The 14780-nt window shown below is 58.1% G+C and overlaps 1 protein-coding gene across 1 annotated transcript; it reads right to left on the bottom strand.

Annotated features, from left to right (window-relative positions):
• Positions 1-1883: 1883 nt before the first annotated feature.
• Positions 1884-14539, bottom strand: MS4A10 (membrane spanning 4-domains A10). The gene is made up of 7 exons (XM_045039373.1): positions 14078-14539; positions 10442-10660; positions 9864-9983; positions 9294-9350; positions 7534-7665; positions 6237-6347; positions 1884-4413 (listed from the first exon to the last, which is right to left on the bottom strand). The coding sequence occupies exons 1-7, from the start codon at positions 14111-14113 to the stop codon at positions 4303-4305; spliced, it is 786 nt and encodes a 261-aa protein (XP_044895308.1). The 5' UTR covers positions 14114-14539; the 3' UTR covers positions 1884-4302.
• Between the last annotated feature and the right edge of the window lie 241 nt (positions 14540-14780).

Here is a 14780-nt window from a genome sequence, read left to right as displayed (position 1 = left end):
CCATGAGGAGTCAGTGGTACAGGAAGTTCTTACCGCAGTGACTTTCTATCCCCCCCGAGCGCCGTGATGTCCCCTGCCCTGACCAGGACATGCACGACTCATTTCTCAGGAACCCACCGCTCACAAAGCTGGTCCCTCCCCAGGCTCAGGGGTGGTCGGCGGTGTCCTCACTGGGGAGGGGAAGGCCTCACTCCCCATGGGGACCCGGGGGACAGAGCACTCTGGTTTATTTGCCCCAAGACCACTGAACTGACATCTCTAAGCGGCATCTTGAGGCCAGCTGTGGGCCGTGACACCTTTTCTGCTGGCTCACTGTCGCGGAAATCTAAAGTTTTAGAGCTCGCTGAGGCCCTGAGGGTCATCGAGGCCACTGTCCCCACCCCCTCCCCCCACCCCGGCCGCTAGGCTCATGAATCCCTTTCGGGGTTTGGTAATCGTATGAGCCCCGGGAGCATTTCCAATTTCCCTTCATTTACACATGGTGTATATGATAATGAAGAAATTTTAAGAAGAAAGAATGAGTGTACATCACTGTACTCGATATAAGACTGTCGAGTTAGGGTTTACGACATTTGAGAGTTTCGTATACTAGACATTCAGCTCTTACAGAAAGACCAACGTCGACATTTTCCCCTCTGATAAGTGATGTGACCTGTTTTGCTTTCTTAAAAACAACAACTCTGTAGGAAAAGCAGGTGTAGAAAATGACAGTGGTTGGGGCGCCTGGGTGGCTCCGTCAGCTGAGCGTCCAACTTCGGCTCAGGTCACGATCTCACGGTTCGTGGGTTCGAGCCCCGCCTCGGGCTCTGGGCTGGCAGCTCGGAGCCTGAAGCCTGCTTCGGATTCTGTGTCTCCCTCTCTCTCTCTGCTCCTGCCCTGCTCATACTCTGTCTCTGTCTCTCAAAAAATGAATAAACGGTAAAAAAAAAATTAAAAAAAAAATGACAGTGGCAGTGGCGAGCTATGACAGTGACCCCCATGCCTGGGATTACTAACCGAGGGACAAGCAGGTTCCCGGGTTCGGGACATGACGCAGCGAGAAGGCCCCGCACCACCCCTGGGGAGTTCTCCCCAACGTTCAACGTTCACCCTGCATCGACCCAGGCCTCCGGGTCGCTGCCAGGTGACAAGAAAAGGGAGGATGGCGGGCAAGGGAAGGACACCGTGAGGAAAAAAACAGACGCTCCACAGACAGCTGTTCTTGTCAAAAAGCCCCTGTCATGAGAAAAACGTGGGAGGATTGTTCTAGATGAAAAAAAAAAACAAAGTGATGTGACAAATATAATGCATGAAACTTGACTGGGTCCAGGTTTAACCTGAAGTACAGTAAAGGACATTTTTGGGACCATGGGGGGAATTCAAATATGGACAGGGTCTCCGTAAAAAAAAAATTAAAAAAAAATTTTTTTTAACATTTATTTATTATTGAGAGACAGAGAACGACAGAACACGAGCAGGGGAGGGACAGAGAGAGAGGGAGCCACAGAATCCGAAATAGGCTCCAGGCTCCGAGCTGTCAGGACAGAGCCCGACGCGGGGCTCGAACCCATGAACCGCGAGATCATGACCTGAGCTGAAGTCACACGCTTAACCGACGGAGCCACCCAGGCGCCCCCCAGATTTTTTTAAATGTTTATTTATTTTTGAGAGGGGGGAGGGGCAGGGTGGGCACAGAGGATTTCTGAGCTGACAGCAGAGAGCCTGATGCGGGGTTTGAACCCACAAACCGTGAGATCACGACCTGGCCCGAAGTCAGACGCTCAACTGACTGAGCCACCTAGGCGCCCTGGAATTAAAAAAAAAAAAATTATGTTTATTTATTCATTTTGAGAAAGGGAGTGAGAGAGAGAGAGAAAGGGAGGGAGAGAGAGAGAGAACAAGAGGGGGAAGGGCAGAGAGAAGGAGAGACAGAATCCCAAGCAGGCTCCTCGCCACCAGTGCAGAGCCCGACGTGGAGTTCGAAGTCACGAGCTGCGAGGCCGCGACGTGGGCCGAGGTCAAGAGTCGGATGCTTAACTGACTGAGCCAGCCAGGCGCCCCACCCTGGAATCATCTTTAATTTTCTTACTGTGATAATACTATTGTGATTATGCAGAATGCTCACATTCTCAGGAAGAAATGCAGGCAGAAGAATCTGGGGACGGAGGGTCCCGGTGTCTGCCACTTCCGGATGGTTCCACACAAAGGCTTACAACGGAGATGCAAGGGTGCCTGGGTGTGGACGTGCATGCACGAGACGGATACACATGGAGAAAGAGGAGGCGAGCGTGCTAACCTGACACCCTAGTTGAGTCGCTCTACTCTCCTTTTCATAGATTGGTTGAAACGAAACCACCGGTCCAGTACAACATCCCATTTTACAGATGAGGAAACTGAGGCCCCGTAAGGGGATGGGGCCGGGTCCAGGTCACAGAGGAAGCGACCGCCCGGGCGGAAATTTGCACCCGGGATCTCCAGACAGCCAGGCTTTGAGGTTCTTTTCTTCGGATTCTTTGTCCTAACCGTTTGTCCCACACATCGGCATGGCTTTGGGCCCTCTGATGCTCCGTCCAAGGCCAGGGACTTACGCTTGACCTTCTGCTCCAAAGCCAGCTGTGACCCGCAGACGCAGCAGAACAGAAGCAGAGACCAGAGGTTACCGGCAAGTCACTAACTGAGACCAGAGGTGACAGCCAGGAGTGGCAACAAGGGAAGGGACGACAGAATTCAGACAACCTTGAACCCCGGGAATATTCAGTGCGAGGCTCGGGGACCCCGAGGGCATCGCTGCACCCTGGGGTTTTGTAGGACTGCGCTCCCGGACAGCTGCGAACCTGGGCTACCACACGGCAAACGACCCATCTGGGAAGACGGGGTTCCCGTGAACTTTGAGGGCTGACTTTGCCGTGTGGACTGTGGTGGCTGTCGTTCGGGCACGTCTCATCTGACCAGTGAGAGTAGCCCTCCTGGAGAGCAGGGGCCATCCTGTCGCCACGTCTGGGCGCCGTCAGCGTGGAGTCAGGGTGCTCGGGTCCGAATCTGGGCTCTACTGCTTACCAGCTGGGTGTCTTCGGGAAGCCTGCTTAACATCTCTGAGCCTGCGTGTCACGGGGATAGTGACAGCACCTACATCACAGATTGATGGGAGGGGCAGATGACACGAGCTGTGGCCCAGCGTCAGAAGCCCCGTCTCTACTGGGCAGAGCGAGTGCCGTGATTCTCCAGGGAAGAGAGTCCAGGCAGAGGAAGGGCAAGGGGGTGGCTCAGTGTCTGTGGAGCCTCAGGGAAGCCGGGGTGGCGAGAGGCAGAGAAGCAGGTGCTGAGATCACCGCGTGGGGTGGCGAGCGAGTTTCGTCTCATGTTTGCAGTGTTTCCATCATCTTTGTGCTTTGCTTCCTTTCGTGGAAACGTATCGGCTTCCTGTGTGTCGCTGACACAAAGTTCCCCTCGACGACAATGCGCGGCGAGAAGAAAAATCACTTTATGGAAACATGAGGGGCATAGAATACAGTCCGGAAATCGCAGGAATCACAGACTGTCCCGGGAAGGCTACATTCAGGAACGGAGAAGGCGGCTCTCCCCCGCTTGGCTTACTCCGCGGCGCCAGCCGGTGTGGACCTGGGACCTGAAGCCTCACTCACAGCCTTGGATATCACAGCTGGAATCCCGAACCTGACTCCTATCTCTGAGCTTTCCAGCTGCGAGGCCCAGGTCCCATCATCTACCTCTCCCTCAGAGTACAGGTGGAGACACTGAGGCCCAGGGAGGCAGGGAGATGCGTTAACCGTTTGTGGGGGAGAACTGGGCCCCGTTTCCATCCGACTCGAGGCCCCGGCTGCGCCCACCCCCGATCCAGGGATTCAGACCCACGCTCCCCCAGAGACCTCACGGTGGGTTGAGTCTGGAGGCCAGGCCTCCCTGGGCTCTGAGGCTCCCTTCTGTGACTCGCCCCACGGCCCCCCGTGGATGAGCTCCCCGTGTGTCCGCCAGTGACTGGAGGGCAGCGGACAGGGAGGGTAGAGGGGTGGAGTGGGGGCTGGGATCTGTTCCTGGGTGGGTAGGACCTGGCCGTGCTCTGGTCCAGCTGAGGAGCTGACATGTTACAGGGGGTGGGGCCCGGGGATCCCTTCTGGGCCTGCGGGCATGGGGGCCGCCTCTACCTCGGCCACCAGCACGGGGCAGACATTTCTAGCAATAGCCCCGTTTGCCCCTTTCTGGCAACCACCTCATCGGAACTGTGCAGGGAGAAGGGACCCGGGGGCAGGCGGTGAATTCTGACAGCTTGGGGAGCCCGGGGCCTCCTCACCTCTGCTCTGGCTCGTCTTACATGTCACCCCAAGTCATAGTCACATCCCCATAGGCTGGTGGAGGACTCATCGGTGGCCCCTGGAGCCCCCACGACGATGTGTCCGGAGCAAAGGATAAGTCACCTTCCTGCAAAAGAGAAGCCACCATCCCTGCTGCTACAGTTGGGGAGTGAGTGGCCATTCACAAAGCACTTATCCGCGGCCTTACGTGCTCAAGGTTCCCCCAAAGATGGGGAAACCGAGGCTTGAGAGACGACGGAGGGACTTCCAGAAGGCCAGTGTGTGCCTCTCTCTCCGCCTTCCTGTGGTCCAGGAGGGAGCAGGGAGAGGGGGACTGGCCCCTGGTTCTGAGCCTGTGACTAGTGTGCAGGTGACCTTGGGCAAATCACTTGCCCCGTCGGCTTCCCTGATGGGGCTGAGCCAGCTGATTTGCCAGGGTCCCTCCTCGCCAGAACACGTTCCAGGGGCCACACTGGCAGTGTCCCCGGTGACTGCTGTCCTGTCCTCACCACTCGTTTGTGACGAGGGTGCTGCAAAGCCTGTGCCCGGAGCCGTTCTCTCAGACAGAGGGGGGCACGGAGGCGTGTGGGGGAGGGCCAGCTTGGCCACTCACCGCGTGCGACAGTGGGGAGTCACTTAACCCTGCTGAGCCTCCTGCTTCCTCTTCCATATGCGTAAGCAGAATTAGTGACAATTTGTGGCCACGGCAATGGGCAACCAAGAGAGTCGCCTGCAGTGTTTAGCACAGTGCCCAGCACACGGCAGATGCTGATATCCGGGAGCGGTGACTGTGAATTCCCCCAGCCGGGGAGGGGGCCTCGGTGTCCCCATCCTGTAGGGCGGGGTTGGCCTCAGTGACTCAAGGCCCCTTCCAGCTCTCTGATGTCTTAACGAGAAGACTTCCTGCCAGCCAGCCAGGCAGTAACTGGGACAACCAGAGGGGGTTTGGTAAAGCTCAGGGCCACACGAGCCTATCTGTGCCAGGTAAAAACCCCAAAAACAGATGGCACTAATGAGAAAACGCTTGTCGAACGAGTTCGAACGAGTTCGACCGAGTGTCGAACTCGAAGGATCACCGGGATCACATGTTTTTAGTGTTCGGAAAGTTCAGATTATAATGGGAACTTTTTTCCTTTAAAGAAATGAGCCTAGGAAAATCACCTCTGGTCAGGGTCAGGGTCACTGGCGTGGGGCGAAGCTAATCTATTCCAGAATGTACCTGGCCCCAGCCTGCCGTTCTGCCGTCCCCCCCTGCAGGCGGACCAGCACTTGGCCATGGGGTGGACACACCTCGGACTGATTCCTGGATTTCCTTACGGGCTGACTGACCTTAGGAAGTGAAGGAAACTCTCTAAGCCTCAGTTTATTGATCTTAAGAATGGGGAAGTAACTACCTACCTCCAAGGGCTGTTGAGAAGATTAAGCTAAATCACGGTATGGGTTTTTGGTTGTGTGTGTGTGTGTGTGTGTGTGTGTGTGTGTTAATCTTCAAGTCATGTTTTTCTAAAGTGCTCATAACGGGATTGCCTGTAGCTTGAAATGCTCAGTCTCCTAGGACCCCCCCCCCATCCCGCCTCAGTTACTCCCTCCACAGCCAAACCCCACAACATGCTATAGCTCTCCTGGCCTTCCCCTTCCTGGCCCCGAGCCAGTGTCCATGACTTTCTCTCTGCTGGAGGTCCCTGCTCCCACCCTGCCTGCAAGTCGGGATCCCGCCCAGCCTCCAGCCATCTCCCTGTGACAGCTCCCTGGCCCGCAGATGTTTTTTCCTCAGTGACTCTGCAATTTTCACCTTCAGTCAGCCTTTGCTCCCCCCTGACTTGTCTCCCCGGCTGGACTGTGGTCCCGCCTCTGTCTGTGGCCCCCACTGAGTAAATGCTCAGCGACACCCCTGCCCGCCCCCTCCCCTTCCTGAACCTCGTGTCCCCACCCGTCTCTGGAGGGCCTCACCTCTGCAGACCGGCGGCCAGCCCTGCAGACTGTGACCGCCGTGGAGCTCAGCAGGAAGAACTCCAGGAGGGAGAAGCAGAGCAGAGCCAGCTCCAGCCTCTGGATGTAGACCTGGAGGGGAGGGGGGAGAGGGAGACGGAGAGAGGCCTCCTGGGTATCTGCGCCCCTCAGGCTGGCGCAGGCGGGGTCAGACCCAGCCAACAGGGGGCAGCAAGGGCTTCTGCCACCAGGTGTGCCTGGGGGGGGGGTGGGTGGGGCTCCGCGGGGGCCGGGACTGGGTCCTTCTTAGGCGCTGCTCTACGCCCACCTCCCGGCATCCGTGGGTCCTCAGCGAGCGTTTATTTGTCTGATGTTGGAGGGCTGGAGAATCTCGTGGGCCTCTGGTGGCACCGCAGGTGGCCTTAAGTGCCATCTCATCCAGCCCCACTTAGATGGGGACACTGAGGCTCAGAGAGAAGGAGCGCCTTTTATTGTTGGGGTGGGGGGAGCTGGGCTTAGGACCACCAAGCAGCTGGGACATCTCACAGGGCACGAGCGTGTGGATGGGGAGTGTGTGTGTGTGTGTGTGTGTGTGTGTGTGTGAGTAGGCCTGCCTTTGTGCCTGCACATGTGTGTGCATGGGGGAGCTCGATAAGGACCAGCCCCCCACCACCGTGGTCAGGGACCTGGCCCAGAGGCCGGCAGCCACCACGTGGAGTGTCGGGCCCACCTTCTGCTCCAGGGGCCCCACGCTGTGCTGAAAGGGCCCTGGGCTCGGAGTTGTAGGCCCAGCTTTGAGGCCTCGCTGCACCCCTGACACTTGCTGTGTGGCCTCGGTCTACGAATTTAACCTCTCTGGACCTCAGTGTTCACTCCCCTAAAACGGGGGTAATGAAGTAGACTCAGCCTGCTCTGCAGGGCTGCTGAGAGGCTCACCCATAGTGGGGTCACTGGGGCTATATCGTTTACAGAGCCTTGACCAGGGAACTGGCCGTTCTAGAAGGGGGTCCTGAATTTGCTGCTCAGCCTCACACGGGCCCCTCTCCCTCCTGGGCCTCAGGTCCCCTACCTGCAACAGTGGGCTCAGACTCAGTGACCCGAGGCCTCCCCCAGCTCCCTGCCGCTGACCAGTGAGAAGCCAGCATCCCCCCTTTGCCCCGGGCCTCAGGAGGGACGGGGTGGGAACAGATTGGCTGAGGGCTTCCGCTCCGGTGCCTGGGCTCTGGAAGGTTTCCTGAGAGCCAGAAGCGTCCTCCTGGCCAAGCCCAAGGCCGCACCTTCCTGGGAGTCAGGGGACCCTCGGGGCCGGGGCACTCACTGTGCTGTTGGGGTACGGGGTCCAGATCGGGAAATCAAACGTCCTCTCCAGGAAGAGATCTTTGGCAATGACAAAGAGGCCCGCTAGCACGCAGAAGAAGCTGACGCCGTGTGCTGTCAGGCAAAGTATCTTCTACAAGCAAAAGTCACAACGGTCGCCCAAAAGTTAGAGACCCAGATCTAGGCCCTGTGCCTAGGCCTGCCAGGTGCTTGCTCCCCGGCCTCAGGAAAGACTCTGCCTGTCTCTGGACCCGAGGCTCCTCATTTAAATGTGACTTTCTGAGATAGCTGACCACCGGGGAGGCCCCAGGTGGCTTTCACCTTCTATGGGACAGGATTGGGGGAACCCAAGGGCTGCTTCCTGACCCACAGACTTTGTACCGAAGAGGGATGTTCCCACCACTGTCTCCCTCTCCAAGCTGGTTTTGACCATCCTGGCGTCAAATATGTCGCCTGGTCAGGGCACTGGATGTCCAAATGGCCCCTTACCCATCCCCCCCTCTCCATAGGCTAGAGCAGGAGGAGCCCCAAAGGTGCCCCACGCTCACACACTCTGGGTCTGCCTCCGTCCCCACCCGCCACGGTCCCTGAAATGTCCCCATTCCTCACCGTCTTGGGTTAAACACGATTCCAAGAGCCTCTTATCAAGAGCAAACCCTTGTAATGGACAGAGTGTGAACATACGGAAACTCCAACTTGTACCAGGACGGACGTCCCTGCAGTTAAGCCTCCCTCTGCCCAGGCGTAGGAAGGGGGAGGCTTCTGGTTCCGAAAGGGGCCCAGCCCAGGAGGAATGACAGGTTTTTGCCATGCATCCCCTGCCTCTGTGGGTAAATGGCAGCACACTGCCCTGTTATCCGTGCCTCTTGAGAAGGCAGGGGGATAGCCCCAGCCCAGCCCGGCCGGAAGGGCACAAATGTGGGCCAGGCCAGGGCTTGTGGGGCAGAAGGTGGGCTGAGGCCATGAAGTAGGAGGGGGTAGGAAGGGTCCTTCTGTCACCGATGTCCGTCCCTCTGGCCAGTCTTGTGTCGGTGTTTACTCTGGGCCCACTCGGGCCACCCCGGGCTGCTCCAGCCCACCTGTGCCTAGAAAGGTGCTCAGACACCCCACGGCTTAGTGTACCGCAGAGAGATGAGAAGACAGGTAAGTCCAACAAGCTGTGAGGATACAGAAACCAGCCATAGCAGGTGGGGAAAGACTACCAAGGAGGACGGGGCACGGAGGCTGAGTTTTGAAGAATGATCAGGACTGAGCCAAAGCGGGGCGAGAATGTGCCACCCGGAGCGGGCAAAGTTCTCAGGCCGCGGACAGGGTGGCACAGAGGAGGACAGAGTCCTGTCTGGCCGGTGGTGTCTCTGGAGATGAGATGCAGATAGAAAGCGGGCCAGGGCCCACAGGCCTCGTGGACTTGCTGCTATTGGAGGCAAGCAGGGGCTCCTGGGCACCAAGGAGGTGGACGGCCACGGAGGGGTGGGGTCAGACTTGCACTGCGGAACAACGGGTCGGGCTGCGGTGTGCAGACATGAGGCCAGACGGGCCGGACGTGAGGACAGAACTGGGGCCCAGGAAGGGCAGTGGGGGAGGGGCAGACCTCGGGGCCCCGGGGACCCTTCTGCTGTCGGGAAGACGCGTGCCTGCTCCCAGCGAATCCCAGAGAACGGCTTCCCGAATCTGTACTCCACACGGACGCCCTTCACAGAGCTGACCCGGGGAGGACTGGGGACTGGGACGGGAGGGAGTGACCTCACTGTTTCCACTCACCAGATAAGTCTTCGAGACCATGTCCGTCGTTATCACCAAGATCCCTGAAATGAGAAACTGCAGGCCAGATTGGCAACAGTCATGAGGGAGGTCGGGGTCCCCTGAAACCCACAAATTCGCTCTCTTCTGGCTACTGTCTGAGAAAGCCGAGCTCTGGTGGCAAGGAGCTCCCCCTGCCCACCACGTGGCCCGTCCTGGACCTGCCCTGGCCGTGCTGGTCTCCCCTGTGCACCCGAGCCCCCACACCGGGGATGCAGCTGTGCCCGGCGCCTCCCGACCCCTCCCAAGTCCCCAGCTCGTGCTCGCCCTCCTGCCGATGATGCGTGTGTCGGGTTAGGGGAGTGTGCAGACAGCCCGGGAGTGCTCCCTTGGGATGCAGGCCTGAAGGGGCCTCCTGGGAGGGGCTGAGAGGACAGAAGCAGCGGCAGGGAGGCTGGAGAAAGGGGTGGGCACAAGCTCCCCCCACCCAGTAGCTCATTCTGACCCACCTACGTCCAGCCCCCAATGCCGGGGTCCCCCAGGCCTGCCCACGGACCCCCACATCCGGCCCGTGTTTTGGTACCTACTCACAGAGGCAGCCCCCCAGAACGGATACCAAGACTTCAGCACCACCAGGTGAAGATCCGTGACAGTAGAGACCAGGTAAGTCCCAAAGAACAAGTGCAGCAGAGCCATGACAACATGGAAGGCCTGGGGGCGGGAGGGAACAGGCAGCCACTGCTGGGGGGACCCGCTGGTGCCCTGCGCCAGCTGGCTGATCCCAGCCCACTGCCCACCTTCTAAGGGATCCTGGTGGGTCTACGGGGAAGGACTGGCCCCTTGGAGAGGCGGCTGGGAATCCAGTAATTGTCCCTCCGCCTGTGGTGCTGCTGGGGCCTCCCAGGGCGGGGGTGAGAGGGGGCGGGGGGAGGGGACGGAAGAGAAAGGAAGGGGAGAGACTTCTGTTGAGGACTTGCTGTGAGTGACACGGAGCCAGTGCTGGTGCAGGTGTAGACAGCCTCTCCCACCCCTCGGTGGCGTTTTCAGTTTTCAATCCGAGCAGGAGTGTGAAGCAGGGCAGCTGGAGGCTCTCCTCTCTCCCTCCCTCCTCGGGGCTCCCCGGGTGTCCCCCTCCCCCACTTCCAGGGCCCCAGGAAGTGGGCACTCACGCCCAGCTCCTTGAGAAGGCTGCTCCTCTTCCTGGGCTTCTGCTGGTGCCAGGCTGGAGGCAGGAAGCCCGGTGGGCTCAGCTCCTGGGGTAGGTATCTCTGGCCGGGCTGTGTTGGGCTGGGGGTCTGCCATGGCGGGAGCTCCCTCACTTCCGGTCTGGGAATAACTGTGGCCACTCCATAGCCTTCTGCTGCCAGGACTTGGGCCAAGGACCTTAGCTGTGGATGAGGGAGAGAGGCTGGGGCAGAACGCATCTCATTTCTGGGGCTTATGTCTGGTCAGACTCAGTGTCACCTCTGTTCTCCGGGCCAGGGCCTTCCAGAACAGTCTGCCCTGCTCAGTAACCCCTGAACTTGGTTTGACCTGGAATAACCTGGCTTCTGGGGATGGGGAGGACCGGCCGCTTATAGCCTCTGTGGCACCGCAGGGACACCGCTCCTTCTGGGGCAGAAGAAAGGGTCAAACTTCCCAGCCATTGCAAGACAGAACACATCCAAACTGGCGATGGTGGTTCCTCTTGATGGGAAAAAGGATGGAAAGAAACTTCTGCTGAGGACCTGCTATAGGTCAACACTGAGCCAGGAAGTCAATATTTAACAGTGAGTCAACATTTACAAACATTTTCTCCATTCTTGGCAGTGGGATAAGCACTTTACATGCATTATCCGATGTCATCCTTGTCCCAAACCTCTGGGGAAGTCCTGTGGTTTGTTTCCATGTTGCAGATGAGGCCCAGAGAGGTTAAGCCACTTGCCCAAGGTCACACAGTCAGGAAATGACTGGACTGGGACTCAAAGACTGGCTCCCGAGTGCGTGCGCTTAAATTCTTTACACACTGTTGCCTCAGTGAATGAAAGGAAACGTTCTGGATGTTTTAAGAGGCGTGAGAGAGAGGTTGAGGGAAAACCTTGCGGGGGACTGAAATCACCACTTGCTGAGGGTCCCGGTCACGATGTTGTATACTGATGGATGCTGGGGCCCGTGGGGCTTGGGGGCTGCCTGGGGACTTAGTGAGAAAGGCTGGTCTTTCCCAGGAGAACGGGAGTGAGGTGGGGTGCGGAGGGGAGGGGAGCCAGTTTATGGAAATCGAGGTAGGAGACGGTTGTCCACGGGGATGGGACTCACAAGTAACGGAAGTGGACCGTTCTTACTCTTTTTTGGTAAAAAGAAAGGGGGGGCGCCTTCCCCTCAATTTTAATTCTCAATTTTAATCCCAACTGAATGAGCTCAGGAGGTGCTGCTTGAGCACCCCCATTTTTGCAGGTTTCCTGCCGTGGGGGTGTGGAAAGCAGGAGGGGGAAAGAGCTTTGGGGAGGCTGGGACGGACAAGGGGCCCGGATAGCTAAATTCCAGACGGGGAGGAAAGGAAGGGACTGTGTCCAAGGGCCAAAGGGCCAGACAGGGGGCACGGGCTCCATGCTACGTGACGTGCCTCAGTCCCCGGGAAGTTGGCTCCATTCTGTAAACGAAGACACGAAGCCTCAGGGAGGTCCGAGGCCTTGGCCGAAGTCACACAGCAAGAAAGCGCCTGAGGTCTGGGTCTCTGTGTGGTTGGATGCCACTGCTCTGCCCTGGCTGCTGGGCCCTCTGACAAATGTCTCCGTTGGCCTGGTTCCCGATTCAGCGGAGAGGCTGGGGGTCCCAGCAGCTGAGCCCAGATTCACCATGATGCACGACATCATGATGTGACTCTTCGGTGACCTGACCCAGCTACGTCTGGGGATTTGTTCTCTCGATTCCCAGCATTTCGGGCAGAGCCCCTCCGACAGAGCCAGCTGGACCGGTGGGGGCGCGGGGTGGGGGGCGCAGCTGGCGGCAGAGGCCTACCCAGTCAGCCACCCGCTGCGACTAGACTTCTCAGGTGTACCAGGGGAAGGCGGGACTTAGAGCTGAGCCTGGACCCCACTGGGGAGCACGAAAGGAGGAAGATGCCCCGGCCGGACCGGGTCGTCCGGGGAGATCGTGAGACCTCGGTCCCCGGAGGTGCGCCTCGTACCTGGGCTTTCGCTTTCCAGAATGTGGCGGTGGGAAGGGTTCAAATACCCACTTGGGGGTTGTGTCCAGGGAAGCAGAGTAACCCTTCTCAAGATGTATTCCATGGAACACAGACAAGGACAGAAAAGGAACAGAAGGGAAATTCTGGGAAATCCTGGTTATCGACTTCGCCCTCTTTAGCAGAGAGGAGGGCCTGAGAATTCTTGTAGGGGAGCACCCGATTTTAACACTAAGGACATTTCCCACACTGAATTGGCCGTGGAACCTTTCTTCTCGTAGTCCACGGACCCTACAGTTGTTGTGTGTGGAACGCTTTTGGGCCGAGAGGCCTTAAACTGGCAAACATTTGGTTCTAGGGGATTTTGGCCTTCTTTGCCCCCGCTTTGGTTTTCTCCTGCGCATATCGGGGTGGGGATTGGGCTGCGATCCCTAGGTGCCACTTCCAATTTCAAACAACTCTCTCTCGGGACAGGGGTCTGCTGCGGGGATGTCCTGCCACCGGGAGGGAGGGGTGCTGAGGGCGGGACTTGGGGGAACCAGAGGGACAGTCTGTCTGCTGTGAGGTTCCCACTTTCTGAGGAGGGCGTGGGCTACGAGCCCTTAGAGGGCTTACACACTATTGCCCCCCCTCTCCGCGCCCCCACCCCCCGCCCTGTGTCCCATTCCTCCAGAACCTGGTACAGAGCTGCTTGGGTGGAGATGGGCTGATTGGGGTGGGGGTGGGGGGCAGCCAGAGACCCAGGGGGGCGATGGCCTTGGTCCCTCCCCTGTCCCGCAGCCAGCTGAGGCCCCGAAGGCCCAGCCAACCTGGCGTTTCCAGGAAAGCCAGCCAGGGCCCAGGTACCCTTTGTTCCTTCAGCTCCTGGAAGCCGGCTTCCCCTAGTGTTTCAGGACAGCATGCTGGTATAAGGGGACAGTCCCCAGCAAGGAGCCCAGGGGCCAGCAGGAAATGGAGGCCTCCACTCTAGGGTGGAGTCAGGAGGCCTGGATTCTAGCACTGGCCCTGCGTGGTCTTGGGCAAATCCATTCCCCTCTTTGGGGCTCTGTTTTCTCATAATTTGTGTGTGTGTGTGTGTGTGAGAGAGAGAGAGAGAGAGAGAGAGAGAGAGAGAGGGAGAGAGAGCTTCTGGGATTGGAATGGAAACAGCTACAGCCCTTCCCACCTCTAATGGTCAATGACTGGTGGCAGATGGGTTCTAGGCAGTAGGTTCCTCTTTGGGGCAAATGCTGTTGGTGCCCCCCACTCCCCATTTACCGGGGGGTGGGGCACCCATTGCCAGCTGCTGTAATCGCTGGTGCTAAGGGCTCCTAACTGCTCCCCTCTGGGAGTTTAGTTACACCCCTCCCCCAATCTGCAGTCAATGACTGGCACCGGGTATAAGAGGACAGTCCCTTTGCCTCAGGGCAGGACCAAGCCTGTGCTCCCAAGCACCCCTGGCGTGGGATCAGGCTGAAGCCAGTGGTCAGCTGAAACCACATCTGTCCTTGGATTGTTTCACCTGCCCGTCCTGCTTTTTGCTCTTCTCCCCAGAACACTCCCTCATAAACCAGTCGCACAAAATCCTTGTCTCAGGCTCTGCTTCTATAGAATCTGACTGAAGACACTCCCCTCCTTATTCCTGCTGTAGGGGACCACTCACCTGGCCCTGGGACCTCCACTGGGAGCTTCCAGCCATGCTCTGCCCTCTGGATCCGACTCAGCCCCACAGAGACAATGCCGGAAGATCAGAACATCTTTATGACATTAGACTTTGGATCTTTTCCCTCCTGGCCCCGCCTTCTGCTTCATGCCCAGCAGCCTGTGAGCTGTCAGCATCTTCCCCACCCCCCAAACCCAGGCAGGTAGAAATCCTTGCACCCTCTTTACAGCTGCAAATTTCCTTCGGCAAATCAACCTGTTTACAATGCAGGACAGATGGGGTGAAGAAGATTGTAAATCTTCATAGAGTCACGGTTGAGCCTTTTCAAATATCTTTCTGGGGGCCTGGGTGGCTCAGTCGGTTAGGTGCCTGACTCTTGATTTCAGCTCAGGTCATGATCTCACGGCTGGTGCATTCGAGTCCCTCGTTTGGCTGTGCGCTGACCGTGCAGAACCTGCTTGGGATTCTTTTCTCTCCCTCTCTCTCTGCCCCCCCCCCCCCAAATAAATAAAGTTAAAAAAAAAACTTTCCAGCTTTGGAAAATTTCAGACATTTCCAAAAGTAGAGAAAATGGTCCAGTGAACGCCCGCATACCATCGCCTGGGTTGCAGCGGTCATGGGCTTGTAGCTGACCTTGTCCATCTGCCCCCACTCCTCCCCACGGGGAAGCAGTGCTCTGGGGTCCCACAGCTGCATGTGTAAA

This window comes from Felis catus, chromosome D1 (assembly GCF_018350175.1).
Source record: "Felis catus isolate Fca126 chromosome D1, F.catus_Fca126_mat1.0, whole genome shotgun sequence".
Taxonomy (NCBI): Eukaryota; Metazoa; Chordata; class Mammalia; order Carnivora; family Felidae; genus Felis; species Felis catus.
This window is presented reverse-complemented; position numbering and strand designations above follow the sequence as displayed.